The 25,645-nt window shown below is 27.5% G+C and overlaps 1 protein-coding gene across 1 annotated transcript; it reads right to left on the minus strand.

Annotated features, from left to right (window-relative positions):
* Positions 1 to 526: 526 nt before the first annotated feature.
* LOC108462875 (beta-glucosidase 12-like) lies at positions 527 to 14,075 on the minus strand. Its single transcript, XM_053029757.1, has 13 exons — positions 13,782 to 14,075; positions 13,630 to 13,699; positions 10,964 to 11,022; positions 9,431 to 9,506; positions 5,628 to 5,705; positions 4,950 to 5,037; positions 3,918 to 4,187; positions 3,443 to 3,571; positions 3,155 to 3,372; positions 3,038 to 3,069; positions 2,854 to 2,956; positions 2,671 to 2,779; positions 527 to 820 (listed from the first exon to the last, which is right to left on the minus strand). The coding sequence occupies exons 1-13, from the start codon at positions 13,908 to 13,910 to the stop codon at positions 646 to 648; spliced, it is 1,536 nt and encodes a 511-aa protein (XP_052885717.1). The 5' UTR covers positions 13,911 to 14,075; the 3' UTR covers positions 527 to 645.
* Positions 14,076 to 25,645: the final 11,570 nt, after the last annotated feature.

A 25,645-nucleotide genomic window follows, 5' to 3' on the forward strand; every position in this document is an offset into this window, starting at 1 on the left:
TCTTTCATCTCATCCTTCAAAATTTAGGGTTTATGATTTTAGTGAGAGAAATTACTAAAAAAAAGTAAGAAAGTGGATTTCCATTATCTTTATCTTTTATCTTTGGAATTATTTGAAAGAATATATATATTACTTATGTTGTTGGTGTTGAGAAATGTTGGATGATGGAAAAGATGATTTTGAATGGATTATTGGGTGGAATAAAGTGTGAATTGCATGGGATATCATTAAAAGGTAAGAATCATGAATTTTCTTATGAAAAATTGTTATAATGGTGGAATAAATATAGTTATTTACCATGAACAATTAAAATGAGATTATGAGTAAATATACAAAATTTGGTAATTTGATGGAAATATGTGAAATTTGGGTTAGTTGGTGGAGAATTAACATGAAATATGATGCGATTTCATAATGTGGAAAAAATGGAATAAGAGTGTTATAATAAACTAAAATGGCAATTTGATACAAAGTAATGGCAAACATGTGTTGGGACATTAATTGGTACAAAGGGCAGACAAAATACTTTTTCAACATTAAATTTTGTTATTTCAAAATTATGATGAATTTAAAACTACAATATTTTTCAATAATTGTATACATCAAACATAGTGTTGAATTTATTGAAAGAGTAAGGGAAATCCGTCATGTTTGATTCTTGAGAAAAATTTTTAACCATTGGGCCGAGAGTTTTGGGTATCTTTTCAACCCATTTTTGTAGTCTACAAAGTTGAAGCCGAATCTTACGGTATAACCACTTGCCCATTCGAAGTTATCCAATAGTGACCATGCAAAGTATCCTTTCACATTCACACCATCCCTAACCATCAACACAAATTTTCATATTAATTAATTATATTTTACTATATAAAATATATTCAAATCTCTTACTTCAACTGATATAGACTTTTATGAAGGAAAAAAACAATTCATATAGCCTTAATAATTCCTTTTATTTTAAGAAAAATAAATATAAATTGATATTTTATTTTATAATTAAATTTAAATAAAATATTTTTATTATTAACATATTAATTCAAATTGATGAGAAATTTTAATACCATATTTATACTTACTTTAGTATTTCAGATTTCATTTCATTTAACATTTGACTCTAATCATATTGATTTTTGATAATATGACATATTAACTAAAGTATATTGTTACGTGTCTATTTTAGACCCTTCAATAAAATCTCATTTATGTTTATCTGATAAATTATTTATTTTAACCAAAATAAATTTTGAAAAAATTACTTATAGGAAATCAAAACTGTGTTTCTTCTTTCAATTATTTTCTTTTGTAAAAGAAAAAAACTAAAATTTTCAAATTTATTTATATTTAATATTGGGTTAATGTAATTTTTTTACCTTAAATTTGATAATTAAACCTATTTTAATATCTATATTTTTAAAAATGTCAACTCTCGTAAAACCAATATCGAAAGCAATCTTTTAATAGGTAGTTTAAAATTCTTCTTTCCTTCTTTCCATAACCTTCGTTTGCATGCATCAATTCTGATTTTTTTTTTGAAAATTTATAAAAAAAAAAAAAGAGGATAAATTATTTATTTGAAAAGCTAAGAAAGCTGATGAAATCCCGAAAACAAGAAAACAAAAGAAAATGTCGCCAGCAACTTCCAAAATCTGTCAGATTTCAAGGTAAAAAGCGAACCTCTTTTTTTTTCACTGTTCAATCTTGGGAAAGGCTTTGCATGTTGGCTTTAAAAGTTTTGGTAAAAAGAACTTTCAGTTCTTCCAAAAAAAGAATGAGCGGATCAATTATTATTAATTTCAAAATTCAACAGTTAAGAATAATTAATTAAATATTAATGTTTTTATTAAATTTACATAAATTTGATTAGTATAGTAATAAATTTAACTTTTATAATTTAAACATTTTACCAATTTGGTCATGATTTTACAAAAATATTGCTGGTTAGATTTGTTTAATCATGATTAAATTGATAGAATCTTTAAATTATGATGGCTAAATTTATTATTATACCAATTAAAATTATGTACATTAACCTTATGATTAATTATCCTTAATTGCTCAATTTTAAAATTGACAATGACTAAATTGTTTTAATTTTTTGAGAGAAACTAATTTATTCAATTTTAAAATTAAGAAAAATTGAAAAGATGTTTTTAGGAAGGTTTTGAATTTTTTTTATTATTATGTAAGTTTTGAAAGTTTTGAATTTTTAATCCTCAGCCATTGTTGACATGAAACATACTTAAAAAGGAAAGTTGAGATTTGTAATTGTTTTTAAATTTTTAAATGAAATTAGATAAAGTCTTGTATAAATGATAAGACAAAAAGGTGATATAAATTAATTTAGATGTTGTGGAAGGATTAAAATTTAAGATGAAAATAATAGAATGTGTAAATATTAGGAGGTAAAATTTATTATTAGATCAATAAAAAGATCATGTCATCTTTCAATCACCCATTTAACGGAAAGTATGGGAGAGTGACTAAAATATTTAATTTCAAAAGTTTAATGGTTAAATCGAATAAATTTAATAGTTTAGTAACTGTTTTTGTATTTTAGCCAAAAAATTAATGGTGTTAAATAGCAAGATGAAAGTAGAAGGATGATATTAAAACTGAACCTAAAGTATAAGAGGCATTGGTAAATTATTCCAGAAAGAGGAAGACACATACTTGATTGCAGTTTGAAGAGAAGAAAGATGTCGACGGTGGTACTCGATCCTTCCTTTGTCATTAAGGGCTTCCTTTGATGGAGATGAGACATTCTCAGTATCACCAACCCCTACATTTCATTCATCTTTATTTTTCATTTACCTTTTATGTATGATACAAAGTGAACGAAGGAGATGTAGGTACCGTTCTCAGTGATATAAATTAAGGGATTGCCATACTTTTCCTTTGTGTAAAGTAGAAGATCACGAATGCCTCTTGGGTACATATAGATCCATTTTGTACCTGTCTGCAACATTTGAAATTGAAATGGATTTAACACATGGTGGATATGTGCCATAAAAAAGAAGAAAGTTGCACAAGTTCTCACCATAGGACCAATTGGAATACCATTGTGGTAAGCTGCCATATTAAGAAAAGAAAATATGGTTTGATTAGTATATGAGTTAGGCAAAGATATAGTTAGCATATTGAAGCGATGACTGACATGAAAGACTAGTACGAGCATCTGTCAAGTAGCTTGACTTCCCAACATTAGGCTTAGAAGCATAAGCTGCATAAATTGCAGTATAGTAGTTTAATCCCAGGAAATCAAATGAGCCTTTAAGAATCTTAGATTGCATTTTGTTGAATTTAGGCAAACGGTTTCCAAGTAGAGATTGCATGGTGTGTGGATAATTTCCAATGGTTATTGGCTTCATAAACCTGCAAAACATATTTCTTCATCAACATCAATGAAAAAGAAATTCTACAATGATTTACAAGTAAAACTGACCATCCAAACATAAAGTCCAAGGCTCTTGAAGCAGCATTTTGCTGGTGCTTTGCATTTGAAACTGGAACGAACCAGTATGAAACTAATGTCATTCCAATCACACCCTCCTGACTTGCCTGTTGAAATTTCCATTTTTACTAATCTACAATTATTATTAATATTAACACACAAATATATTAACCTCAATAAATAAGAGGTTTAAACTTGTTTGAATTTTTTAAAATATTAATTTCTTTTATTTTATATATTAATATTAATTTTAGAGTGTAAATATTAAAAAATATGTTATGTTTAATATATATAATTTCTAAATATTAAATAAAAATAATATTTTTGTAATAATATTATTGGATTTGGGTTAAATACGGACAGATTTAAATAAAATTTAATACTCATAGTTGAGATTGAGTGGTCCGGTTAAAAACGGATTTTAACTCAACACTTTTAGATATGTGTTGAAGTATATATTAGCAATGTAAGTTCCATGACCTGATATTTTTGGCGATAGAGTTTTACAGAAACTGCATGAGCAAGAAGTAGATGGTGAGCCACCAAATAAGGTTCAACCGCGGAGTCACCACCGGTGCAGTTTAGGTTTTGCCAATCGGAACAACGACCTGGTGCTAGAAATCCGGCTACGTATCCACCGTAAGTATAGCTCCATGGCTCATTCAATGTGATCCAATGCTTTACTCTATCGCCAAATTCCTTGAAGCAAACCTCAGCATAATCTCGAAAGTCATCCCTAACATAAAAGAAGAAGGTCGATTCGCTTATGAATGAATACATTCACTTCGATTTTTTTAACCACGTCTATATCTTATCAATATATCTATCCCTAATATGGGTAATCCTATTGGACTTAGGAGAAACAAAGATATGCAGGTCAACAGTAGCAACACAAGTTAAGATCCTGAGATTTGTTGAGAGTAAAAAGTGTGGTTAATAAGGATGTTATGCAGAGAGATTTGCTGTAAGGACAAATGTATTGTCAAGGGTATGAAGCTCCATTGGACCCCAACACACAATGTACCATGATATTAAATTGAAAAAAAGTAACTTAAGCTTATGTTTTGGATTCTAGGTTACAGTAGCACACAACTAGAACGGCTAGAAACGTGCTTATAGCTCCGGATTGAGTTAGTATTTGGTGTCACTTTGGATAAATTACAAAAAACATATTCCTGAAAAACAAAAAAATATTAATGTATTTTTCTCTTTTTATATAAAATTTAAAGTAAATATTTGAATCTGAAACACCATAATTTTTAATATCTTAATCTTATCATTTCAATTAAAACTCTATTTATATTTTTTATAAATATATTTATTGCATAATTTTTTATTTAAATTATTAATGTGTTATAATCTAGTTTATTATCAGCTGGTTGTTAGTTACAGTGAAAAAATTGTTACATTAACAACTACACCCACATAATTAATGATTTTTAATGTAATATTAAATATTAACGGAGATAAAATACTACTGTAAGTGCTAGTTACTTACACGATACGAGGGCTTAAGAAACCACCATATTCATCTTCTAAGGCTTGAGGAAGATCCCAATGGAAGAGAGTCACAAATGGTTGTATACCTGAATACTTTCATAATAAAAATCATTTTGTAATTCTAATTAATAATAACCTGGAATATTTTTTTGCAATAAAGTAAAATTATTTTGTTGATACAAAGGACCAATATAGGAGGAGTCAAGAAAGAGAAAATAGTAGACATTTAGAACGATTCATCTTTATTGGGCCAAAAGCCGTTAATGAAAGAGAAGAGGGGAGAAAATATATAATAATAATAAGAATAATAAGAATAATAACCCTTTGATGGTTCTAAAGTAGAAGAGAGGAAGAACCCTCAAGATGATACCCCTAATCCCGAGAAGGATATATATATTTGGTTACAATGTAAGTCGCACCAAAGATCATTATATATACTTTTATTGAGATTAGAGTAAGGGGGGGTCTCATTTTGAGCGTTGTTTTTCTTTTCTACTTTACAACCACCAAAAGTTTATCTCCATATTTTCTTCTCCTAATCTTCTTTGTTGACTATTCTCTGTCCTATAAGGGTAAACCATTCTAAACCCCACTACCTTCTCCTCCTTTCTTCCTCCCTCATTGATTCCTCATATCAACAAATCACAATTAAAATACAAAATTGATCGATTCAAACCATTAACTAGGAGCTCATTTATGAGATTGTTATAATAGTTGATTCCTTCATTGTTTACACCCCCACTTAATTTTCCATCTGCAACAACAAATATACCACATTTAATAGCCTTTTAAAGATTTAACACAACTATAATTTCCAATATGAACCAATACCTAAATCAACTTATTAAGGTCTAGGGTTTGATTAAATATTAGTATGGTTTATATCAACCAGTGGGTACTGTTTCAAGTTTATATTGATAAAAAAATTATATTATAAATATATAAAAACATTTTAAAAAATCAATAAATTTAAAATGACACGGTATCAGGATTAATAATGATCATGGAGCAGGGTGAGGGTGAATGTTGCTAAATCCACTCCCATTCTATAATTGGCATGATCTACTCCATCGCCTACTCTGCTCTACTATGGATGTATAATATTGAAAACTACTACCACTTTTATGGATGTTGAATACATTTATCCCAGCCCCTACCCTATTCCCTTTTAATTTATTTTTTGCTTCTTATCTTTAATATTATTAATCTTTTAAAGAAAAGTGAATTTAAAACATGATTTCATAAAATTAAACATGAAACATATAGATTTTGTAAAACACATTATTACATTTTACCCTTTAATTATATTTACAAAGATAAAATGATAATTTCATATAATAGAGCAGAGCAAGAAAAATAATTATCATAACAATTTCATACCCACTATTAAAAAAAAAACAAACTACCCTATCCTACTTTACCCTACATTTACTTTCCAGAAAAAAAATTTACTCCATCTTTTGAAATCCATTGAGAGGTTGGAATTTTCTATCCTTAATTAGAACACACTTACATAAAAATAATAATATTTCATTCACACGATACTACCTATATTGTTAAAATGTAAGTAACTTATTAAATATATGTAAAACCATAAATTTTGAAAGAGTGTTCATAAAATATATTATTTGTTTACATGCATGATTCTACTTTGGCATAAACTAAGGGCGATTTGATTCTTGGGTTGGACACTTTTTTCAATTGTGATGTGTGTTTTTATTATTATCTAATTTAGTATTTGTATTTGATAAAATTATATATTTTGGTATCCAAAAGTTTCAATGTTAACTTTTAATATTTAATTCGAGTTTTAGCGTTGATTTAATTAAATTTTCTATCATTAGGTTTGAATTTTTCATGATATTGTTGATAGAATAAATTTAGTATTAACTTTGAATTTGGTTAATTTTGTGTTTAATTTGTTAAATACAAATTGATGGATGTGATTTAATTTGAGTTTTAGGGTTGATTTAATGAAATTTACTTTCATCGAATTTCATGAAATCAACCCTAAAACCCAAATTACATACTAAAAAACTAACACTGATACTTTTGTCAAATACGCATACCACATTGGACAAAAATTTAACACAAATACCATATTAGAAAAAAATTGTCAAATTCAAGTATCAAATTATGTATTAAACCTGCTAGTATTTGAATTATTATCCAATTTAAATCAATCATGATTAGAAGGGTTTATGGGTCGGGTCCAAGCATGATATTAGCATATTTTGTGCTTGCCCAAACATGGTTCGACCAGAAATATGGGTTTAAAATTTTGTCCAAACCCAATCATATTTGTAAAAGACTAACCTAAGCCCATTTTAGGCTCACAAATATTTTTTATTTAAAATATTTATATTATTTTATTTAATATTTAATAATTTTATATAATTTTCTATTTATTGAAATTCTTTATATAGCCATCTTACCATTATTTTAATATTTACATTAGAGTAGTATTATATATTTAGTATAGATTTTATTTTTTTAATGTGTTATAAATACATAATGTATAAAAATAACATAATACACAGTATTATAAACTTAAAAAATGGTCGGGTTGGACCGGACTCGAGCTTTAAATATTCAAGCCTAAGCCCAACTTATATTTTAAAAGGGTCTAATTTTTTTACCCAAATTTATTTTTCGGGCTAAATATTTTTACCTAAATTATGTCAAATTTCGAATGAGCCTTTGAACCTGGATGAGTAACTCGACCCATGAAACAGGTCTATTCATAATATTGTTTCTCGTTTTTTATATTAAATAATCTAAAAATAATTAAATCATGTTCCGTAGCATTAAATTAATTTGAACAAAGCAATTCACATGCAATTTGTTTTAGTATGATTATAAATTATGGTTGAAGAAAAAGTAGGAATTTTACATGATATTGGACGTATCCTTATTAACATGGTATAGTTTTTCCATATGTCTTCTCTTTTATTTATTTTAATATTGTTTTTTACTTTGCTGATTTTAAATATGGAGAGTTTTGTTTTAATCATCAAAATTTGTTATTACATATAATCTTATGCTACAAAACGCTTGCCTTCTCCAAAAGAAAGTTGTTAAATGATGACATCCACGTATCACTTGTCACGTTACAAAGGATAAACTCTAAGGCCACTAAACATATACTATGTACAATTTATGAACTAAAAACCCTCTTTTTTTTTCTTCTTTTTTTTTTATACAGGTGTGTTGGAAAAGAATTTATTAGTTAATCAACTAAACATGAGTTAATCTTTAGATATGTTAATTTTAGTTCTTTTATTTAAAGACTATATAAAAGTATTAAAAATAAAAAGCTACTAAAATAATAATAGTAGTCATTTAATAAAAGGGTATATTAGTCATTTTTTAATCGAGTTAGTACTTGGTTGACCCATGACACCAACTTAATGAAGACTTTTATTAATAGTATAGATATATACAGGGCAATGCCGAACAATTTTTTAGGGGGCGAATGAAATTTTAATTTTTATAGTCTATATCTTTATAATTTTAAAAGATTAAATAAAACTTTTATAATTTTAGGGGTCAAAGTGTAATTTTACTTTTATTAATTTAAATTTTTTTTAAAAAAAATTAAAGAGCCTAAATATCAATTTTTCATTTTAGGGGGGGCCGAGGTCCATACCACCCCCTCTAGATTCGCTCTCGGATATATACACAAATTTTATAAGAGAAAACATTTTATGTCAAAAGTTTTTATTAAAGCGTTTAAGAATTAATATTAGTATGGTGGTAAAGATTTTGATGGTTAACCCATTATACATTGTTCAATTATTAGACATGTTAATATTATTTCTTTTATTTAAAAACTATATAAAAGTATGAAAAGTCTAAAAGGTCATTAAAATAATAATTGTAGTAATTTAATAAAGGGTATATTAGTCATTTCTTAATCGAGTTAGTATCCGATTAACTCGTAACATCAACTTAGTAAGAGTTTTATTAATAACATAGATACATAAATTTGGTGAGAGAAAACATTTCATGTTAAAAGTTATTCTTTTTGTATGTTTGGTCAAGAATTAATGTTGGTGTAGTGGTAAAGAGTTTTGTTGATTAACCCATTAAACATGGGTTTAATCTTCGATATGTTAATTTTAATTATTTTATTAAAAACTATATACAAGTATGAAAAGATAAAAAATTATTAAAATAATAATAATCATTTAATAATTAATCATTACTTAACCGAGTTGGTATTTAGTTAATCTATGTCACCAACTCGTTAAGAATTTTATTAATAATATAGATAAATTATATTTATTTAATTAAAAACTATAGATTTTATTAATTTTATTTTATCAAATTATAATATAATTTTATTAATTAATATATTATTTTTTAAGTAGAACTTTTAAAATATATGAATAAATTAATTAATATTAACAAAATATTCTGTGTAGAATCATGTTTATATATATTATAGATAAATTGAAATTAATTAATATATCTTACTTGGCAAAATTCTAGACCATGAGATTGAGAATCTGTAAGCATCTAATCCCATTTCTTTCATAATCCCAATGTCTTCCTGTCATGAATTTTCACTTCAGAAACATGAGTAAATAAGACAGAAAGTAAAAATAAAATAAAATTACAGCCCGCTATAAATTTTAACTGCATTCAAATAACTTTCTCACAACTTTTAAATTTTAGCTTCAAAGTAAAACTGATTATTATAGTTCTTAAATTTAATATTATTTTCAATGATTATATCTTAAATGATATAATATGAATATATAATTAAAATGAGTTTTGAATATTTATTTTATTCAAAATTAATTCATTTACATAATAAAATATTAAAATTTAAAATCGAACTTCATTATCTACCTAATAACGCATATATTAGAATTTATTTAAAATTTATTCAATTAAACTATAGACTTTTACAAATACCTCAAACTCTCAAGTGTTTCTAAATATTATCCACCCAAATTAAATTCTATTATTAAATATCTTACACAAAACCAAAATCCTTTAATATTTGATAATTACAATAATTTGACTAATGTACGAAAATTTCAATGATACAGTACATATTATTGAACTCAACAGTCAACACACATGGATGTCCAAATATATTTAGGAAAACGTATTATGATAAATAACTTTAAACCAAGTAAAAACGGACCACAAATTTTATATAAACAAGAACAAGGAAGAAAGTAACGATTTCTTTTGCAAATTATTTAAACTATAAATTGAAAATTAACAATTTCTTTATATACGTTTTTAAAGAATTATCTTTAAATCTATCTATTCAATTTTCAAAGGATAAATATTTTACCTTAGAAAATTTCACCCACTTAACTTTTAAATATATTCAATTTAAAATTTGATAAAATAAATTACTTTAAAACTAAATATAATTGCTTCTCTAAAAATACACCATCAAATTTAAAATTATTTATTATATATCCTAAAAACGAACTAATATTAACTATTTTTTAATTACACTATTCATTTTACATTAATTGATAATATCTTTAATTTTTTTAGATTCTAAAATAATTTCTCCTATTATTCATAAAATTTAGATACAATTATTCTATTTATATCACGCCTAAGCAATTGGTTAATAATAATATGAGTGGCAAAGAAAGCACAAAATTTTGGATTTATAATAAAGGTGTTGATGTGTTTATTCGAGTTGAGTTTATATATGATAGACATGAATTTAATATGTATCTAAATTTTGCTCGGTTCAAAATGTAAACTTTAAATTTTATTAAATTCGTTTATATTTGTAAATTCTATTGTAAACTATTCATATAATTTTTAATATATTTAATATTTAATAATCTTTTATGTTATTTTTATTAAAATTTTAAAATAAATATATTTTTAATGTTTATATTAGAGCATTATATATATATATATTTTACATAAATTACGGAAATTAGACCTTTAATTTCTTTTTATTAAATTTCAAGCAAATCGTGGAACTAAAACATATTGGAAGTTGTAGTACAACATATAACGTACCTTATAGCGATGGTAGGAATCAATTGCCACATCTCCATTGCTTCCATCTGCTATCTTATCTGCAATCTCCATCCGCATACAATTATTGTTACACTCCAAAAATCTATGTTTTATTTTTATAAATATATATTTCTTTTAATATTCTAAATAAGAACAAGTTCTTAAACATACGCATATATCTATGTAACTTAATTAATTTATTTTTAAAAAGTTATAATTAATTGCGGTTGATTAAATTGAGTAAAATATGTTGAGTAAAAATTATCTTAATTCAATTTTAAATTTTTTTTGAATAGAGTTGAATAATTGTTTCGAGTTAATTTTTTAAAATCAAATTAAAATCTTATTAACAATATAATTAATTTTAAGTTAGAACATATAAATTTGAGATCATATATTTTTGAAGAATCTTTTAAACCAAAAGAAAGAGAAATAAAACAACTTAATTTAGTACGATAAATTTGATTTGGTAATTTATTTGTTTAAGGTCTCAAAATTTATCATTTTGGAATTTAAAAAAATATATGTTTATAATTTAACATTTTATATAAGAATTTAAAATAATTTTTAAATTTTAAAGTTTTATAAAATTTTGAATAACTCAATTTAGTTAATTTAAAATTAAATTTTTAATCAAATCAAATTTTGTTTACCCTTAATTATAGGTGCTAGTAGCTTATAATAAAAATATTTTATCATATAAAAAGTATGATAAACTATAGTTATTGATCAAATAATTGTGTTGTAAAGACATAACACAATGATATGAATTGTATTAAATAAGTAAAGTTGTGAATAAATAAAAATAAAAATGTGATAGTTTTAACAATAGGAAACAAATGGTATTAATTAGTAAAAGAAATTGAAGTGGCATAGGAGAGTGTTTTTTCATTTCCCTTAATGATTTTTAGTTAGTGCCATAATTTTAATATAGATATATATTTTAGAGATGTCTCGTCAAAACTTTATAGGTTAATAAATTCATGTAGGAGAGATGATTAAAATAGATTATGCCTAAGACTGTTTGTAGTGGACCAAATTAAAAGTTCAAAGTAACTATAAAACTTTTGACTTATCAAAATCAATATAATTATAATGTAATATATTTTTAAATATAGAAGGTAATCTTAAATTCATAATAACTAGATTTTACAACTCATTTTGCTTACACACCAGCCATTAATTATAACCAAATTTATCTTTTAATTATTTTAATATTTATGAAAAAATAGAAATATATTACAATAAACTGAGAGATCAAAACCTAAAATAATTATATAAATTTTCAAACTCCTTTAAATATTTCTAACATATCCTACAAATAAATTCTCATACAAGAAAAAAATTAAAAAAATCTACACAACGTGATAGTCCAGATATATTATATAATAAACATTAATTAACATATACGGTTTTGTGATTCTTATATAAATTAGTATAGTAATATTAAAATATAAAATTTAATATTATATAATGTTGATAGTATTAATGAATGACTTTCTATTTATTAATCAATACTATACGTAAAATTAGTTAATTTCTACTACTTATTTAAAATAAATTCAAATTAATGATGAATAATTATATTAAAAATATAAATTTTCTATTTTAAATTACCATACTATTTTAAATACAGCTAATTTTTTACCAAATTATCTAAAAATATTAAAAATTATGTTTGCTAAAATTTTAAAACAACTGCACGATAATTATGTGTTAAAATACTATTAATTTTTTTACCATACTATTTTAAATAATTCAAATATTGTTATTGCAAATTCATCATTAGATAAATATCAAAATTCTCCATTATACTTTATTTTTATTGATATTTTCTGTTTTTTAAATGAGTAAATTTGACACTTAATTTTTATGTTATTAAATTTTACTACTAAATTTTAAAGTTTTATTATTTTTTCCACCAACGTTCATTGTTGTTAATTAAATTCTATCACTCAATATTAATTTTGAATATTTGAAAACAAATTTAATATAAAACTTCTTTCGTATATTGTATTTCAATAGTTAATAATAAGTTAATTTATAAAGCATCAAAATTAATAAATTAGCTTAGAATTTTTAAATTAATGAAACATATACTTGAAAAATAAAATATATATGAAGGTAACTTCTGTTTTATAAAATAATCATTTTATTAATTTTGACATTAAATTGTTTTATTTGTTGATGTTAAATATTAAGATAAAATACAAAAAATTATTAAATTATATTCAAGTTATTTTAAATTAAAATTCAGTTTAAGGATAAAATTCAATCAAATAAATGTAAAGCGACAAATTTTAATGTAAAATTAAATTATAGTTGTAAATTTACCTTTAATTTTATAAACATAATAATAAATATCAATTAAAGTAAAATATAATGACAAATTTTAATTCCACGTTACAATTTTACAGTAAAAAAATATATTTTATTAATAATCGGAGGAAAAAGAAAACAAAAATTTTCAAGTTGTGATTTGATTATTAAAAGGATTTGTGTAAAGAGTGTAGCTGGTGAGTAGCGTCGAAGTTAGGAGGGAAGAAGAAGTGTGCAAAGCAGTGGCGATCCGCATCAGAACCAACCATTTGTGGGGTAGAGATTAAAATTGAATTTTACTAGCACCGGGAAATGTAAGAAAGTTTTCAAGGCAATAATAGGATTACCCGGATACTCATGACTGAAAGTATCCCATATGCTTGGATCTCTACCTCCTTCTTTAGCTGCACCTTCATACTGCTTTTTCACCACACAAAACCAACCAATTAATGTCTCCAGAATTCAAATCTTATTCCTACCAACTCACACAGATATTTACCTGGTAAGATGATGATGCTGTTCCAAAGATGAAACCAACGGGAAAACTTGCACGACTAAGCGAACATACACCACTAACCCAGCCAAACAAAATCCAGACTAAAACTAGATGCCACCTTTTGATTCCCATTTCAATTTCCCTTCTTTCCTTTCATGCCAGCACTGGCCTTTTAAAGAGGAACGAATGGTAAAAATGCCACATCAACTCTATTGTTTTTCTCACATTTAGGAAAAGAGTCACTATTTAATCATGTATAAAATACCTTAAATTTATTTTTGTGGGGTGAGTCTATTATTTCTCGATTGAGAGTGACATTAACTTAATCAACTTTTAAGTTTTAAATATAGTATCGATAAAGATACTAATAATTTTAAATAATTAATTAAAAAATAAAAGAATATTTTAATAAATGTTAAATTATAAAAAGTCAATCAATAGAAGGAAATAAAGTAAAAAAAAAATAATTTGAAGGAGACACTTCCTTTTTCTTTTCCCTTTTCGGTTTTTCACTTTTTCCTTTTTATACATTTTTAGTTAGTGCCATAATTTAAAATAGATGCATTATTTTTATCTATTTATAGAGATGTCTCGTCAAAACTTTATAGCTTCTATAATTTTCTCAATAGATAATCATTATTTGCATGTAGGGACACATTTAATTACTTTTTTTATTTTATCCTAAAAAATATTTTTTATAAAAAATGTTGGTAAATTTTAATTTTACCTAAAAACACATTTACTAATTTTCATTGTTATAAGATTCATTATTGTTATAAGATTCATTCTTTTTTTTAAAATCATATATAAGTAAAAAAGTAGAAACAATTTTATAAATTACTAGTTCCAATGTCACATGCATTGCACACAATTTTATAGATTTATTTTTAATTCATTAAATAATAAATTTTTATAAATTTTAAAAATCTATATTTACCTATTAAATTATAACAAAAGTCTATTACTTTTGAAAAATAATTAAAATAAAAAGTTAGAACAAATAAAATAATTTTATCATTTGAATACGAGTCCAAATTTCACCTACAAATAATTGTTACTTTAATATTTTATTACTTTTATCATTTAAATATGCATCAAAATTTCACCTACAAATAACCGTTACTTTAATATTTTATTACTTTTAACATAATATTTTAAAGGAATAAATTATATGAGAATCATCCTAACAACTAAAATTTTTTAGGCACCAATGAAATAAAGCCATGTCATTAATTTTTAAGCACATAAAAATTTTATCATACTCTCAACTCTATATAATCATTACCCTAACTCAATTTTAAGCACATAAATAAACTCAAGGTTTATTGGTCAATTTTCAATTCTAAAAAAGGTAAAATTCTATTTTTATACTATTGGTCTATAGCTTTAATCTCTTTTGTCTGTTATGATTTTCTTGATATATGATTTATACACTGTTGAAAGCATACATTGGTTTTCTTTTTTACTTATTACTTTTTGGTTTAATCAATTTCCTCTATAATAGAAATTTCTCTATAATTTCATGTGAAGAAAAGAAGAAAACCAATATATATTCCAAAGTTTATACCTAGTTTAAGCTCTCATTGTTTAATAGTATTTCAGTTCTCTCGTTGTTTTGAAGACATTGTAATTTACAGACTTTTAATTTTCTATTCATTCTTTCTCGATAATTTTTTTGAACTATATTTTATTGAAATTTAATATTTGGGAACCGTTGTTCTAAAATATATTTATATAATAATCAATCAAAGGTTTGTAGTATGTATTTCCAACTTGAGTTTAGTTTAGCATTGCAAGAGAGTTCCAAAATTTTGGTCTGGGAAAATACAGTAAAAGACTAGTAACTTTTAAAATCAATTCATATTACAATTACAAATAAAATAGATTTTTATGTACTAATAATATTTTTATAAACCACTTAATCATCGATAGTCATTCAATATGTACTAATAATATTTTTATACATAATTTTTATTTGAATTATCAATATCGTTGTATATATTTTATTTTCAATCTTGTATTAGTAATTGATCACATAAAAAATACAGAGTTATGGCCGGAGATACGTTCATAGGAGGTGACATTATTATTAACAACAATTCCCTTGAAGATGAAGTAAACATTGGGATTGAACAATAAGATGAGATTGATGTTGATTCCATTGAAGACACTAACGGGCAACTGACTCAAAAATTTTGTGCCTGTAATGGATCATTAGAACCATGCACAAGAATACAATTTGATGACTTGGAAGGCGTCGAAACAAGTTATAAGGCATATTCGAGACAAAATGGTTTTAACATCAAAAGAGCCACACTCGATTGTCTCGCATTGATAAATCTTTAATTGGAGTAGATTACACTTGTTCTAGAGAAGGATTTCGATAAAAAGATTGTCAAAAAAGTGATGCAAAATGTATGGAATGTGCTGGAACAAGAATTGGTTGCAAAGCGGTGATGGGTTTGAAGAAAGTTGAAGCCAATTGTAAGTAAGTTTGTAGATAAATACAATCACAAACTTCTTACACCCAGAAGTACAAGTTTTCTTCATGGACATAAAAAAATAACAGCAACATAAAAGAATCTAATCAATACATTGAATGAAGCTGGTGTACCACCTTGAAAAATTGTATCAGTTTTAAGTCAAGAATCTGGTGGCTATTACAATAATGGTTGTACGTCCATTGATATCCAAAATTATTTAGGAAACATAAAAAAAAAGCTTTTTGAAAAAGGGCATGCACAGAGGTTGTAAAAGTATTTCAAAGAATGTTAGACAAAAAATCCTGGTTTCATTTATGTAATTCAAGTTGATGAAAGTGGTCACATGGGGATTTGTTTTTGGGCTGATAGGAGATCAAGAATGGCATACCAATATTTTGGAGATGATGTCACTTTTGATGCTAGATATCTTACAAATCATTATGTATGTATTTTGTACTATTCACTAATGTCAACCATCATCATCAATCAATAATGTTTAGATATGCCTTATTAGTTAATCAAACTGTAGAATCTTATATATGGTTGCTAACCACTTGGTTTGAGGCAATGCTTGGTTATGTGTCAACTATTATTATCATCAATGATGACAATGTCGAAAAAAATCCGATTTGAAAAAGGTTTTCTTGCATAGCGGAAAATTAAAAATTTACAAACCAACTCGGTTTGTAATATTTATAGAAATAAACCCTAGGCCAAAATTGTATCTGTGTTTCAGATAGATGGATCGTTATCGTTTCCAACTTTCAACCAAATGATCTTCTCTACTATTCTTGTACCATGAACTGCTTCGAATGTGGGCTTGAACCAATTGAACCAAAACACATAACTACAAATTATTTTCTTTTATGGGGTGAATGTAACAGCCCATTTTTCAGTGAATCGAAACAGTGGTTTCGTGACCACAAATCTGACCCGAAGATAAAGTTTATTTTTATTTTATTATATGGTCTGTATTATGATAGACATGTGTGAAAAATTTGACACTAAAATTTTATCGATTAAGTGTTTAATTACGAGAAGGACTAAATTACATAAAATGCGAAAGTTGAATTCTAGTAGCTATAAGGATTAAATAACTATGGAATTCAAAACTAGAGGTCCTTATATGGTAATTAGACCATTAAAGAAAAGTATGTAGATTTTTGGTGACTCATGCATGGAAAAATTAGAAAAGAGTAAGGACTAAATTGGAAATCATAAAAATTAAAAGATGATAATTAATTAAAAAGAAATTATCATCTTATTTTCATGTCTTCTTCCCCAAAATTTCTATGGAAACCCTAGGAGAAAGGAAGAAAACTTTCCAAGCTTAAAAAGGTATGAAATCAAGCTCCGTTTTTAGTAATTTTTATATTTTTGGAGTCGGGATAGTCTAATCTATCTATTTGGGGGATTAATTTGAAAAGTTATCAAGGTATGAAATTTCAGTCATGGATGAACATGCTGAAAATTTGAAATTTATGGTAGAAAATAAAAGATTCTTGATAGATAAACAACTTTTACAAAGTGATTTTTGATGAAAACATGATTTAGGGACTAAATGTAAAGTTGTAAAATTTGATGAAAAATTCTGAAGTTTTATGAATACATGTGCTGTAAATTTTGTAAAGAGATTTTGGTTAGGCTTGGAAAAGGAAGTAAATTGCACAAGTTTCATTTTCTGAGCCTAGAGACGAAATTGGAATTTATGGAAAAGTTAGAGGAAAAATGGTAATTTTGCCTACAACGTAAATTAAGTCCAAATGAGTATGAAATATGAGAAACTGATGATTAAAGATATTTATATAGATCCAGACAACTCACATTTGAGGTTAGATCAAGGAAAAGAAAAGGTTTCGGATTAGTATATTACTTACGCAAACAAGTGTCAAGGTAAGTTCGTGTAACTTAATCGAGCATGTAAATATGTTTAACTGAATGTTGTGTTTGTATGGAATGTGATTTATATTGATGCCTATTATTTGAATACTATAATGAAATTTTAATACATGATTGCATGGTGAAAAAGGGTTAAATCCCCGATTGAGTATTGAATTCTGATGAATATATGTGCTTTCCCGAAATGGATGAGGTCCTGCATTTGTTGCTGACGGATTTAGCTCAGACGAGTAATCTTATTGACCTTATTATAGAAAGTATTTAGCCTGGATAGGTAATCCTGATATAATACCTCTTGAGTATACGTTATGATTAGGGATTAACCTGGACTAATAATCCTAATTGAGCTCTTCTGAGCATACATTATATAAAGGATTTAGCTTGGACTAGTAATCCTATTATACGATATGTGGCTCGAAAGTGTGTTCCTTGATTAAGTGCCCTAATGGGTACTCTAGAATAAGAATTGACGGATTATTGAATCGTACACCTCAAGTGTACTACTTGAGCATCCATTTGAATTTCAATGATTCAACGGACAAAACTCGTGACATTGTATGAGAATTTTAAGATGAAATGATAATGACTTGAAAGAATATTGCATGATAAGCTCATCTATGTTTGTTTAATTAATATGAAGATTTTGGTGACTAACATGTTTGATTGAATGCATGTGTTTAGGCAAATCTTGCTAATGGATGGAAAACATGATATTGTAAGCTTAGATTTAATAAACAGGGTTGGTAAGTTTAGTTTTTGTTATACGAACTTACTAAGCATGTAATGCTTACTCCGTTTTATTTTTCCTTATTTTATAGTGCTCGAAAGCTCGCAAAGGTTGGAGATCATTAGAGCATCGTCCCATTATCTATTAGCTATTTTGGGTATTTATAGTAGCATAATTTTGGTATAATGGCATGTATAGGACAACTTGGCCTTTAGTGGCTTGATAATGATGTTTGTAATCTAGCCATTGGAATGGCTAGTAATAGTTGTTTTGATATACTTGTAATGTCATGGTATGGTAGCTATATATATGTATATGCTAAGTAGCTGATCAAATCATGTTTAAACACATGGATTGAACCAAGGTAAGATTGTAAACATGTATGCATGCAATGATATGCCATGTTGAATGATGAAAATTGCATAATTTGGATGCTTGAATTGGTTGGAATGTGTTTGGTATGTTTTAGTGCAGGAAAATGATAAGCTTGGGTGACAAATGAGGCTAGGAAATGACTTTATTTTTTCTACATGGGCAGACACACGAGCATGTGTCTAGACTGTGTATGACACACAGCAGGATACACGGGCGTGTAGTTAGGCCGTGTGTCCCTTGTACCTTAATTTTGAGAAACAGAATACTCAAAATTGAGCACACGGGTAGAGACACGGGTGTGTGTCTCAGTCATGTGTGCTACACGGCCTAGAACACGGGGGTGTGTCTTGGTCGTGTGAAACCTGCGCCAAATTTTGAAAAGAACTAATTAACCACACGGCCTAGCACAATGGCGTGTGGCATGGCCGTGTGTACAAGTCAGAGAGTTGCATGGGTCGAACACGGCCTGTAACACGAGTGTGTCCCTCGGACCATACAGGTGTGTGTGCCCTGTAACTTGGAAAATTTTTAAAAATTCGCAAAAAATTCTTAGAGTCTCTGATTAAATCCCGACTTGATTCTAATGCTCGTATTAGCCTCGAGGGTCCATTTAAGGGACGTTATGAATAATCTCAGATAAAGAACAGTAGTTGACATGATTTATTTGTAAATATTCTGAAAGTTTCAGTAATGCTCCGTAACCCTGTTCCGGTGACGATACGGATTAGGGGTATTACGGTGAAAATGAAAATTCTCTCTTTAAAATAAAAACAGACAAAATTGTTATTCCAAAAAAATATATCTAATAGTTGAGAATAAATTCTCTCTATTTTTCAGAAGAGTAATAATATCTTAAAGTTGTGTGTAAATAGCTTTACCGGTGCCATCTATCAATAGGAAGAGAAAGTAAAACCCTTGTTCAATTAGAGAAGTTTATTTCAACTAGAAAAACGAACTCATTGTCTAATTAGTATTATAGGTGGCGACAACCTTAGTTAATATTAACTAGGGTTAGTCGTCTACCCTATTAACATAAGGGGCTTTTGGGCCTCTACCATATTGGGTCTGATTATAAGTACTTTTTGGGATTTTAACTTAATACGTTATAATTTAATCCAACCCAATATTTGTTTTTATATTTTCCAAAAATAAACTTCAATATTTAAATTAAATAATTTTCTCATCCCAATTTTACCCGGGTAAAATTATAACGATTTTACCCATGATATAATTTCTGAGAAAATATATATAATATTTTATCATTCGACTTGTTCAATATGATTGAATGGTTTATTTTCATTTTTGGGCTTTAAAATAGCTCAAAAAATATAAACTCATTCTTCCGATCATTTCTAAGTAATCCATGTTCATTTGCAAATGAATCATTTCTCATTTTCATTTCCATTTCCGTATTGAGAAAACCACATTCATTTTCAAATTATTCCATTTCTCAATTTCAGAGAAAACCATAATCATTTTTGAATGTTTTCCATACCTCCATTTCTATCCATTCTGTTCATTTCGATTTAAACACATAATTCATTTATGGTTTCAATGAGTTAGCGAAGGGACTGATTGACGTATGCAATTGAGGCTCAAATTATAATTAAGTTCTAACTTTTCGCCTATTAATTATAAACTCATTTAGTAATGAAGTTATTCCACTATAGTATTGTGACTAAGCTCTCCCCAATGACATACCATTACGAAAGCAACTCGATTAGTGCTCGTCCAATGACTTTGTCATAAGTGTGTTACCTTCATAAGATATCCTTAATCTCTTTAGGATAATATGTATTCTCCTAATATGATCCTATTTTCTCTCATGGTAACCATTACATCTTCCTTCATGAAAAGTCAATTACTATCAAATAGTAATCAAGTCATTCATTACAAAGACGAACGACCCATGACCACGTTTACTTTTCATCAATCATGTAATGCCAATGAGATAATATCATTTACTCATGTCATGGGCTATGAATTTCGCTATTGTGAATGACGTTACATACTATAGAAGTCGTACACCCAACGCACCAACTTTCAATTCCTTATCTATTCAAACTTAGGCTTTTACTTATATCAAAGTGTACAAGTCACACATACATAGTCTATTATCAACTCAGGATTTAGGTATGCTATATTATGAACATCACAAGTGAATAAATCTATAAACGAATTCAGGAGCTATTCTTCTTGGGTTCAGTTCGATGTACTGTCAGCCTAGTCAATCACATCTATATCTCTATCTTTTGGAAGTCATTCGCTCCGATACCCAAGGCAAAACATCTTCCCAATTGGACTAGATAGACGACATATTAGTCTTTCAATAGGTTTGCTCATTCCAATTAGACTAAGGACATGTTTAGGTTCGCCTACTAATAAAAGTTGTATTTTTATATTACGATCCGACCACGTAATACTGCTTAATATTAGTTAAACATTAGACAATCGGTGAGCAACATTTGCTTCCATTTTTCTTTGCGTGTAAAAACCATGTCAGGGCAATATACAAAGTATCAATGTAATTCAATTAATAATTTTATTAACTAATTTGTTCGAAAAATTACAAGTGTACTTAGATGAAAATACTACACTTAGGGCACCAGATCCAATAGACAAAGCTATGAGTAAAGAAATTTCTTAGGTATTTCCTAATGGTACTCATAAGTTATGCATGTGGCATATCTCAAAAAAAATCCAGAACATTTGGGACATATATATAATAAATATCATTTGTTTCAGGATGAGCTTCACCATTGTATTCATGATACAATTACAACTGAATAGTTTGAGCTAGAATGGAATGAGATTATTTGTAAGTATGACTTAAAAAAAATAATTGGTTGGAAGATTTATATATTCATCATTAAAAGTAGGTGCCTACATATTTGAGAAAATTGTTTTGTTCCAGAATGTCAACAACACAATAGAGTGAGTGTATGAATAAAATTTTTTAAAGGATTTGTTCGTTCTAGCACATTAGTAAGTGATTTCATTAATCAATATGAATAGGCTTTGAATGTGCGATATGTTAAAGAGAAAGAAAAGGATGTGAAAAAAAATGAACTCTAAAGTAATTTTGAGGACATATTACAATGTTGAGGCTATAGTTGCAAACACTTACACTAGAAAAAATGTTTCTGAAATTTCAGAGCGATGCCTTTTAGAAAGGAAGGTTCAACATATTCAGTAGCTTTCACAAAATCTAACAAGAAAGCCATATGTTCATGCTGCAAGTTTGACTTTGTTAGGATTTTATGTAGTCATATTTGGGCAGTGTTTGTGAAAAAGTCCTTAGTTAAGGCTCTTGATCCCCAATATGTCTTAGAGAGATGGAAAATGAATTCTAAAAAATGAGTAGTTGATGGAAATTTTGGAGATGTTATATAACTATAAAGACAACCTTCTGTAATTTCTATGTGAAATAATTTAATGGTGAAATTTTTAGAAATCACTAAGCTTGGATCAAAATCGTGTAAGAAATATGAACATCTTTCTATGAATTTGAAAAAAGTTCATAAACAGCTTTTGTCCATGTTTAATGGTGAAAATGACACAACTTTAGAGGATGGCAATTTAGAAGGCACAACTCAATTTCAAGATAATCAAAATTTGTCAAATATCACTTTAAAAGATCTGTTGCATGTTCCAACTAAAGGAAAACCAAAATCCATAAGACAAAAAAATCCAAGAGAAAATCATTTGATAGGAAAAAAAAGTGTAGTGTGTGCAAGTAACTTGGACAAAGAAGGAATATGTCTTATTAACAAACGATTAAGGTATGTATGAATTTATTTTGAGTATATATTTCAAATTTTAATCGTTTAATTAGATTATATTAACGTCTTTTTATGTTTCTTTTTGTTAACAGAGGAGGATATGATTTTGACATCAATAATGACAGATCCAATACCATTCAATCAATGAGATAATAGTTTAAAGGTAAATCAATTAGGCAATTATGTATTTGATTGAATTAAACATTAAGAGATTAACTTTTCCTTTTCTGTATATGTTACGTATGAATATTATAGGAATCTCACCTAGTAAATTTCTCTCATTCGATACCATCATTCAATATGTCTCAAAATTTCAATCCTCAATCATATATGGTAAAAATACTATTGAATTTTTTTTATTTGTTTTAAAGAAGATCTTCAAATTCATAATATGTTATTTTACTAGTTTTTCCATGCTATTGTGTTATATTGTAAGAGCTAATGAAGGAGCAACACTTGAATGCATACAACCAAGACTAAATTTGAGCTTGTCAAGTTAAATTTTTATTTGGATAGAAGGGACAATTAAATGCATATGGATAGAACTAAATATTTTTTATCAAATTAGTTTTTTAATTAGATTTTTATATTATATTCTACTATGTGTTAAATAGACCATAATTTGAGATTGATAGTTTTTTAAATAAATTGATTTTAGCATAAATAAGAGTTAATGCTCCTTTATTTGTTAGTATCTGCCTCATGATCTATAGTTTTACATATAACAATAACACTACAGCAAAACAGGTTTTTAATGGCATTTTTTTGGGCCTATAGCGGCGCTTATAAACGCCACTAAAACTATTTGCGGTGCTTTTACAAGCGCCACAAAAAACACCGCTAAAGACAACGCCGCAAATATTTTGCGGCGTTTATGTAAAAAAACGCCGCTAAAGGTCATGACTTTTAACGGCGCTTGTGACAGCCCAAAATTGACCCTAGTCGGGATGTGGTTTCGGGACCACAAAACCGAGGCATAAAAATAATTTAAAATTTATTTTGATGCCTATGATATGTGTTAATTTGTGTGTGACATTTTTGATGTTTCGATTTAGTGTTATAAATGCGAATTTCACTAGAAAGGACCTAGTAGTGAACTTTGAAAGTATGATGGGGAAATATGTGATGACTAGTTGCTCATGCATGCAAAAATAAGGGATTTGCATGTCAAATTTCCCCCCCCCCAACATGAAGTGGCCGGCCATGGCAAGAGAGGATGGGCAAAACATGTCATGAAACATGTTTTGTTGGTGCATTAGGGAGAAATAATAAACAAAGGTGTATGGGTAAGAAAAGAATGAAAAAAAAAATGTGTGTGAGTGTGGTATTCCCCCCATTGCCGTGAGTTGTAGAGAAAGAAAGAAAATTTTGTTCATCCTTTCTTTGAGCCAAAACTAAGGAAGAAGGAGGATTTTTGCTTCATGCTTGGTTTGGAAGAGATCTAGAAGGAGATTTGGCTAAGTTTGCATCAAGATTAAGGTATGTATGAGGTTGTGTTAGGAGTTTCATGCATGTTTTGGTTGCTAACTTGATGTGCATGTTAGCCATGGCTCAAATCTTTGTTATGCCATGGAAATGGTATTTGGCCAAAGTTGTTATGGTGATAAAGCCATTGCATGCTAAGTGTGAAGCTTGATGATGATGCATGCAATGATGGATTGTCTACTTTTGAGTAAGATTTTGAGTTTTCTTTTGTTTAATCATGATTGAAGTTGAAAAGGGCATGATTGTCATATTCGCCATGATGCATTCATGAGCATGGTTCATGCTTCTTGCATGTTAGTTAAAATTTGTGTTTTGGATGGCTATGGACACCTTGAAATTCGCCATGCTCATATATGTATATATATGTTTGCACATGATGTTTTGGTTATGAACTAAGTGATGAATATGGTTGTTTAAAGAAGAAGATGTTGAAGAATGATTGTGAAATTGCAAGCACATTCTACCTAGCACACATATGAGTGCTTGATGCTATATTATAAGTTTTGAGCTACAATATGCAAAGCATTAACTAGTAAAATGCATACTGTTTTTGTGAGGTATTGAGTGCATAATTGGCCTCAACATGTACATGAATATTCGCCTTGGGTAGCCTATTGAAGGCCTTAGCTTTTCCTTGATGCTCGAATAAATTGTATTGAATTGCTTGATGTAGTATAAAATGTGCATGACCATTGTGTATTCAAGCTAAAGAGTGGCCATATGACCATTTAAACTCCTTGTCATATTCGCCATAAGCTAGCACAATGAGGTTTTAATAAATTGAATTTGTTTGAATTAGCTCAAGAGCTAAGAGGGCCACAATTGGACAAGGGAAGGAAAAAGTGATCGAATAGCCGTAAAAGCCGCTCGACAACATCCGAGGTAAGTCCTCAAGAAGTGACCTTACTTGAATTATGTGGAATGAAATATGGATGTATTGATTATTGATTTATGTGTGTATGAGTATTCGAATAATACCCGGCTAAGTCCCGGCGATTATGCTAGTGATTATAATTGTGTTTGAGCCTTAGTAACGAGAATGAAATATGTATGTCCAATGATTATTGATGTATGTGTGCATGAGAAATTGAATGATATCCGGCTAAGCCCAAGACA

Source organism: Gossypium arboreum, chromosome 6 (assembly GCF_025698485.1).
Source record: "Gossypium arboreum isolate Shixiya-1 chromosome 6, ASM2569848v2, whole genome shotgun sequence".
In the NCBI taxonomy this organism is placed as follows: domain Eukaryota; kingdom Viridiplantae; phylum Streptophyta; class Magnoliopsida; order Malvales; family Malvaceae; genus Gossypium; species Gossypium arboreum.

Excerpts from the sequence above, each read along its gene's own strand:
- LOC108462875 (XM_053029757.1), bottom strand. The coding sequence starts at position 13,910 with ATGGGAATCAAAAGGTGGCATCTAGTTTTAGTCTGGATTTTGTTTGGC. Across the intron at positions 3,572-3,917 it reads TATCAGGTCATGGAACTTAC|GAAATTTCAACAGGCAAGTC; the intron begins ATTGCTAATATA and ends TTAGTAAAAATG. Across the intron at positions 2,957-3,037 it reads GTATTCCAATTGGTCCTATG|ACAGGTACAAAATGGATCTA; the intron begins GTGAGAACTTGT and ends CAAATGTTGCAG.